Here is an 8,291-nt window from a genome sequence, read left to right on the forward strand (position 1 = left end):
CATTTTTCAGTTGATTCAGGGCCAGAATCAAATTTTTTTTTTTTTTTTGCAAATCAGAAAAAAACGAAGAGGCGAATCCGAGAACCAACAAATTAAATTGGTGTGGCCTTACCACTATTTTCCTGTTGCATCATCATCATCATCATCTTCGATGTACGCTGGAGAGTTTATCACCTGTGGTGTGTCTATAGAAATATGAGTGATCTGTACAACTTTGCATGGTTTAGATAATGGTAGCATAAGCTTTTTTGTCCTGTACGTACACGTATGTTGCATCATTGTATGATTGCCACCATTTTCCTGTTGCATTATTGGATAATTTATTACCATCATCATCATCATCTTCGATGTATGTGGGAGAGTTGATCACCTGTGGTGTGTCTATAGAAACATGGGTGATCTGTAAAATGTTAAATGAAACAACTTTGCATAGATCAAGTTAAACTTTAACTGATACTGTAGTATCATAAACAGTTTTGTCGTATTTTGCCATTGAAATTAGCCTGCCGATTGATTGACTTGTTGGTGTGTGTGTTTGCCAGCCTTACCTTCCTCCAGGCTATCTGATGATGTTCCCTCCTCCTCAGCGGTGTGTGCTGTGGGAGGCCCCACCCCTCCACTGTTCACAGTCAGCCATATGGTGATGAACTAAACTCTCAACCATGTATGCTAGCTACAGTACTCTGTGTTTAACAGCCTTACCTTCCTCCAGACTATCCGATGTTCCCTCCTCCTCAGCGGTGTGTGCTGTGGGTGGCCCCACCCCTCCACTGTTCACAGTCAGCCAGGAGGCTCTCAACCATGGTCGGCTATGTACATGTATGCTAGCTACAGTACTGGTGTGTGTGTTTTCCAGCCTTACCTTCCTCCAGACTATCCGATGTCCCTCCTCCTCAGCTGTGTGTGCTGTGGGAGGCCCCACCCCTCCACTGTTCACAGTCAGCCATATGGTGATGAACTAAACTCTCAACCATGGTCAGGTATGTACCTGTATGCTAGCTACAGTACTTAACTCCCAACCATGATCTGGAGCAGGATGGTGTGTGTGTGCCAGCCTTACCTTCCTCCAGACTATCTGATGTTCCCTCCTCCTCAGCTGTGTGTGCTGTGGGAGGCCCCACCCCTCCACTGTTCACAGTCAGCCGGGGCTGTACGGAGGAGGACTGGGAGGACTGGCTACTCACCGACTCCTGTGACATCACCCGGTACGACCTGGGCAATGAACAGCCAATCACGGTTAGCTGTGGTAAGGATGACTGACATCTAAGCAGATGTTGAAAGAGGTAAATATATATAAAACTAGAAACTTAAGGTAACATTTGCAAAGCAAATGCATAATGTTCACCACATATGGTCTGCTCTGTTAGTTCTTACTCAAACACATTCATATATATGGTCAGACAGGAGTCTAAATCCCTCCTACTATAAAATTGCAACATTATGTAACTCAACACAAATTACCATTGTGAAAGACAGTCTGGTTCAGATCATTGACCAGGTCAAACTCAGAGATCAGTGTTTGGAACAAAAGAAGAAGAAACAGCAATCTGTCAACCTGGAGAAAAATTTCTTCCATCCTTCCCCATTCCTTTCTCAAGTCTACATGTAACCAGCTACAGACAAGCACCTTTGCTGTGAGTGTGGAGTGTGCATGTGGTCCCCTGAGACGGGCATCACTCCGCTGAGTTCCGAGGGCTCCTGCTTCACGTACAGCCCCCCTCCCCACTTCAGCGTGTCCGGCGAGGACACAGCCTTCCACTGAAGCATGGTACTGGCGGACAGCCTTCTCTGTCCGGGGTTGGGAGATGGGGGTGACTGGGTGTGGTGTGGCATTGCTCCTGCGTGGGGCTGTACAGAAGGCTCCTGTCTCTCACCAGGACTCTCCTGTATCATAGTCTGTCTGTTGGCTGCGCTGGAAGCTTGCTGAACCTGACTTGTGGCGTGGTCTTCAGCTGACAGCATCACTGGGTGGGTGAAGCTCGCGTCGCTTCCAGCCAAACTGCCGGCAGCGTTTAGAGACGAGGGTCTGAAGGGGCTTTTCTGTATGGTGGATGCGGGATGGTGGTGGATGGTTACGGTTTGCTCCCTCTCGTGGGCGTCGGGAATTTTCGCGTCGCTCTGGGCTGCAGCTGGCTGGTTTGCCACGGCATCTCCGTAACTGTGCCCATGATGCTGTGTAATACCTGGAGAACAAAGTAAAAAATGATATCAGCACATGTCAATGTTCATAAGTTATCAAACCCTGATCCTTGATTAGGTTACTAATACTCCTAATATGCTTAGCCCAGTGGTTTCAAGTAGTTGTAGTAACACTAACCCTGCCTCAAGAGATTACCAGTAACAGTTCAAATCCCAGCTATTGCAGCTATTGGGACAATAAGCTATAGTGACAATACTGTAAATTCATTTATTTTTGCAGGGATCTAATTTCGCAGTAGGAGTAGGAAGGTGGTTTTGGGGTGTGTCATTAATTTTCAGTGGAAAGACACAGCAAAAATGCAGAAATAAAACCACTGCGAATATTTCAAGATTTACAGTATTTGTCAAAGATAAGTGTCAGAACAATTTAGTGTTTAGTAGTTTGAGTAGTCACATACTACATTGTTTTCCATTTTCCATCCTTTACTCTCATGTTACATGTACTTGCAATTAGCCTACAGGCAAAAACTTGCAATAAACTTTCAACAATCAATCAATCAATCAACTTTATTGCTCAACAACCGTACCTGGTACAATGTATGGCAAAGAAACAACAATGGTACATACACAAACTAATACTTAAGTATGATTCTAACAAGCTAATCTATTGTGTTTTCTTAGGAAGAGTATTATTACAATGACCTTGACTGAGGATGTTGACGTATTTCGCAGATGTACAGTTGAAGTGGTGCCGCAGGACCTGCACCATCAGGTCATAGTCGATGCAGAAGCTGCAGTCACCGCAGCGGTACTCCTTCTTTACATGCTGCAGGATGGAGAACGCCTGCAGCTCCTAAAACAAATAAATAAACAAACAAACAAACATTTTTTTATTAGCATGAAAGCTCATCTGTGTTGGTACATTCCATGCTGCAGGATGGAGAACGCCTGCAGCTCCTAAAAAATAAATAAACAAACAAACAAACATTTTTTATTAGCATCAAAGCTTATCTGTGTTGGTACATTCACATGCTGCAGGATGGAGAATGCCTGCAGCTCCTAAAACAAACAAACAAACAAACAAATATTCTCTTATTAGCATCAAAGCTCATCTGTGTTGGTACAATCCATGCTGCAGGATGGAGAACGCCTGCAGCTCCTAAAACAAATAAATAAACAAACAAACAAACATTTTTTATTAGCATCAGAGCTCATCTGTGTTGGTACATTCCATGCTGCAGGATGGAGAATGCCTGCAGCTCCTAAAACAGATAAACAAATAAAAAAAATTCTTTGATTAGTATCAAAGTTCATGAATCTGTGTTGGTACATTCCATGATGAAATTAATAGTTTTGTTCAACACAATCAAACGTAGCTCACCTCAAATTTTAGTCGCACATACGTCAATCTTCAATTATTCTGAAGTCTGATGAGCATGTGGCCTTAGGAAGCACTTTGGCAGAACGTACTGTGCCTGCACAAAACCTTGTTTTTTTTTCGTTTTTTGGTTGGAACTTGAATGTTAACTCTAAGTGCTCACAGAAACTCTAAGTATTTATACAAACTCTAGTATAAGTTCCCATAGAAACTCTAAGTACTCATAGAAACTCTAAGTACCCATAGAAACTCTAAGTACTCATGGAAACTCTAAATACGCATACAAACTTTAAGTTCCCATACAAACTCTATATCTAAGTGTGTAACAGTGAGGGTTTCTAGGCGCTACCAACTGATCTGGCCGGGGGTCTAGACCTTTTCGGCCAAGTGGTTAGAGTGTCAGATTTTGAAGCCTCCTGTTTCTTAAAAGTGCTCACAGAAACTCTAAGTACTCATAGAAACTCTAAGTACTCATAGAAACTCTACTAGTAAGTACTCATAGAAACTCTAAGTACCCATAGAAATTCTAATCTAAGTACACATAGAAACTCTAAGTATACCCATAGAAACTCTAAGCACCCATAGAAACTCGAAGTACACTGTTACACACAAGAAAAAAATAATAATTGTACCTATGGTCTTTCGTACATTCCATCTCATCATATTTTGTTTCATATCTTAATTCCATCTATTTTTATTTCATTACAAATTCCAAATTGTAATTTCCTTAATTTCATTTCGAAAAGGTTCAATCATTTCATCCACCCATCCATTTACATGTAGGTAAGATTGGTGTCCACTGTGGTTGACAGGTTGTATGATAACTCAAATGTTATGGATAATAATAATTGTGATGGCAGTAATAACCCTGTAAAAATACAACTTGCCAAATCTTTACGACTATCACGGAAGTGTTTGAGAAAGGTCAATATAAAAAATGTACAGGAATTATGACATTGATGCATTTTTATTTCTTTCTATGTTTTTTCTTCCTTTGCCCTCATGTTGTGTAGAGATATCCAAAGGGTTAAAGATATAAAATATCATAATATATTCTTCAAGTTCATCATAGCAATACAAAATGTATGTCTAATGTATTAGTATTACAGTAATAATGCACGATCTGTAATAAATCTATCGCATGGTTTCTCTTTATTTTTTCATACGCCAAAATCAAGTGCGCATACATGGCTACCATTCACATTCAAATAGGCTAATGATAAATCACAAATGCCCACAGTACTAGAAGGGGGAGGGGCACAATTTCAAAGCAACGTGCTATGAAAATGATATACCAACATGGACGGTTAAAGGTATTTTACACATCCAAACCATAATAAACATAGCCTTACGCCCCCTGCATATTGAATCACTCACCATTGTGTATATCGCAAAACGCGTTTTTGCACTTGATCTCTGGAAAGCGGCTCGCTTGAAAAGATCTTGACCGACGCGACGTCGACCGACCAGTGCTCGCCGCTACCTTCGGGGCTTCAGTTCAATTCTCCGGCTAAATGTCTTCCCCCTCGCGGTTTCTTGACCACCTCGGCGTTTCAGGAAGATCTAAGCCCTCAAATTCAAGCTTGTGGTGCAGAAATTAGACTTGCTGAGATCGTGAATGTCATGCAAATCTGATCAACACAAATCATAAACACACTCCATTGATTGGAATGTACCATTGAAGCTGGCAGGGGTTTTCTTTATTTTAGCATCTTCACAATCGAGCTATGTGTCAATATGATAAAAAGAGTACAAATATACAAATACAAACTGTGCTCTTGATATCTTATACGATGTATTGACAATCTGAACAAAATAGTAAACGTATTATTTCTATCTAACCCCCTATACTTCAAATGAACCTTTCCGTTACCTTTATTCTCAGCTCGCATCCAACGAAATAAAGATAAAATACCTAAATAGCAACTTCGACATGATCGAACGAAAACTATCAAAATTCATACTTAATACTGTTTCAAAAGTTTGTTAAGGTTGCATAGATTTGATAAGTACATCATGGCATGTAACGTTATACAATAAACAGTTTTTGTGCGTTTTGATGCCGTGCTTATCTGGTCTCTCCTCTTCATGTTTTTTACAAGAATTCCGCTAGATGTCTCTAGTTCAACACAGATCATGTAATCACAATGTTACTAGAACATGTAGTATAAATGCGGTATATACTACGATGGCTTAGCCGTTTACTAAACATGCTAAATGTACAAGCACAGATGTGCTTTCCTGTACTGTTTCTAAGTCGGTTTACTCTCCAAGCAGAGGTATCGGTTGGAGGGAATTATGTCTTTCTTCATATTGATACCGAGTTTACTATAGCATCGTTAGCAGCACCTTTACATACATCACAATTCAAAATTGTGCATAGTTTAAGGTGTTATATTATCTAGCCCTTCGGCGTAACACACCAGCTTCGCAGGCACGCGGCGTGGCGGCAGCTGGCTACATTACACCGTCGGCGAACGACTTGTTACACCTAACCCTTGAACATTGTTTGAACTAAAGCTAATGACAATGCCCCTACTGAACTTGGTGACAGCAAATGAAAGCTCCTTGGTGACAGCGAGTTCCACTCTGCGATAGTTCTGGGACAGGAGTTCTCAATCATTGGTTGGTAACTCTGGTACTTGAAGGCATGACTATTTCTTGTTCTTTTCTGAGCTGGTATTAGGGATCATTAGGTACTTAGTAGTTGGTACGACCAGTTTGTTAGTCATTCTGTACTTCATGATCCTTCATGCATAGTCTGGACAATTTTCGTCTGTCTTCCAGAGACACCCACTGTAGGTGAAACGCGCTAGTCACACCCTTAGTCTGGGAATGGCTCGGACTTGGAACGGCGCCGGCATGAGCGCCACCCCCAGGACCGCGTCCTCCACTGAGGGGAGGGGAGCCCCGTCCGGCACGTAGAGGCTCAGGGTGAAGTTTTGCAGCAGCGCGGCGAAGAACACAACAAGCTCCAGCCTGGCTAGCTGTTCGCCCAGGCACACACGCCGACCTGAGGAGACATTACAATTGGTAACTTTCAGGTAAGGCTGATCGTTTTGATAAAATGTATCAAATAGTTACTCTCCAAGCAGAGATTTGGGTTTGGGGTTATTTTTAGCGTGTTTTTAGGCTTTTCAAGTTATCGGGGTTTCTCTTTTGCACTGAATTTTTTTTTTTTGTGGGAAAAAAATTCAGTGCAAAAGAGAAACCCCGATAAAAAAACTAAAAACACGCTAAAAAAAACCAAACCCAAACCTCTGCTTGGAGAGTATAAAATAGTAATAAGATGTACTTTTCAATGAAAGAAAATGTAGTGAATAAATGGATGGATCAAGGATAATGTCCTTGGATGAGTGAATGAATCAGTGGGTGGGTAAATACGTGACCTGAAGAGACGAGGAAACTTTCGGGTAACTGGTAACTTTCAGGAAAGACTAGTAGTTGTACTGATCTTTTTAATAGTTCCTAGCAAAACGTTAAGTAAGGATGAACTTTTCAATGAAAGAAAAATGGACTCGGTCGTGCTTTTACAGATTAATTGAATGAATGAATTGGTGGTAGGGTGAGTGGTAACGTTGGTTGGGTGTATAAATAGCTGCATAAACGAGTGAAACGAACAAAACTGTACCCCAAACTACACAGCACACATGAAAAACCAAGGCCGGACTCAGTGCAAGCCCCACAAGAAGTCACCAGAGGCGCGAAGATAGTCTGCTAGACTGCCAAAAAACAAACAAACAAAAAAGAAATGAATTTTACATAAATGAAATGGTGACTAAAAGAACGAATTCGAGGGAAAGAATGAATGAATGAATAGTAGAATGGAGGTTAGAAATCCAGGTAGTAATGCAATACTAAAGTAAGAGTTACTCAAGCAGCTGTATGTGTTTTTGACATCTATCCTGTTACTTGTGTGGGAAAAGGGGATGAATTTGATCTTCGTACCGATACTAGTAGTCAACTATTCCTTCTTTATCTTATTACATAGTTGTTCCATTGAGGAAGTACTACAAACTTTTTAGTTGGATCGCTATGCTATACCATATGTAATTACCTTGATTATTCTCATTTATCCTTACATTGCGAATGAATGAATGAATTTTTATTGAATGAATGATTGATTGAATGAATGAATGAGTGAATAAATGATTGAATGAATGAATGAATGAATGAATTTTTATTTTATTTATGAATTTTTATTCCCTTGATTTCACCCATGTACATTGGTTTACGTACCGATGCCGAAAGGCCTCCATGCCGGCGGAGTTGTGACTCTTCCCTGCCCGTCCAGGAAGCGGCTGATGTCGAACCTGTCCGGTTCTGCCCACTGCTGCGGATCTCTGTGGACCGACCAACAGTTCATCAGCGCCCAGGTGCCTTCTGGGAGGCGGTAACCAAGCAACGTGACGTCACGCGTGGTGGCGCGAAAGTTGAGCGGGGAGGGCGTGGCCAGGCGGAGAACCTCCATCACCTGTTTAAAGTAAATTTCCACACTTTAGATACTTGACAAGTAAAGAAAAAATCATATTCCTGTTAGCATTTGATAAAGTAAATTCAACTTCTTATACACCCTCATACATTTATACAATTACTAAGAGGCGAGAGGAAGTTGAAAAGACTACATTAGACTTGTAACAGTTACATGTGTGTGTGTGTGTGTGTGTGTGTGTGTGTCTGTGTCTGTATATGGTTGTAATCTTGTGACGTGTGCTTAGCCCAGTGGGGCAAAAATGTACAATGAAGGTCTTCCTTCCTTCCTCCCTTCCTCCCT

General features: G+C 41.3%; 2 protein-coding genes across 2 annotated transcripts in view; both read right to left on the bottom strand.

The window, feature by feature from the left end:
* LOC109472524 overlaps positions 1 to 3,251 on the bottom strand; it is an 8,555-nt gene extending 5,304 nt beyond the window's left edge. Inside the window, exons 1-3 of the mRNA XM_019772307.1 lie at positions 3,222 to 3,251; positions 2,842 to 2,992; positions 1,628 to 2,183 (exon numbers count right to left, since the gene is read on the bottom strand). Of these exons, the coding sequence (XP_019627866.1) occupies positions 1,628 to 2,183; positions 2,842 to 2,992; positions 3,222 to 3,251 (737 nt within the window). The remainder of the gene's footprint in view (positions 1 to 1,627; positions 2,184 to 2,841; positions 2,993 to 3,221) is intronic.
* A 3,011-nt stretch (positions 3,252 to 6,262) lies between these two features.
* The window catches only part of LOC109472648 (cytochrome P450 18a1-like), a 4,675-nt gene continuing 2,646 nt past the window's right edge, over positions 6,263 to 8,291 (bottom strand). The window contains exons 4-5 of the mRNA XM_019772483.1: positions 7,757 to 7,991; positions 6,263 to 6,530 (exon numbers count right to left, since the gene is read on the bottom strand). Of these exons, the coding sequence (XP_019628042.1) occupies positions 6,334 to 6,530; positions 7,757 to 7,991 (432 nt within the window). The 3' untranslated portion in view covers positions 6,263 to 6,333. The remainder of the gene's footprint in view (positions 6,531 to 7,756; positions 7,992 to 8,291) is intronic.

The sequence above is a fragment of the Branchiostoma belcheri genome, unplaced genomic scaffold, assembly GCF_001625305.1.
Source record: "Branchiostoma belcheri isolate BF01 breed outbred unplaced genomic scaffold, Haploidv18h27 scaffold28, whole genome shotgun sequence".
Classification (NCBI taxonomy): domain Eukaryota; kingdom Metazoa; phylum Chordata; class Leptocardii; order Amphioxiformes; family Branchiostomatidae; genus Branchiostoma; species Branchiostoma belcheri.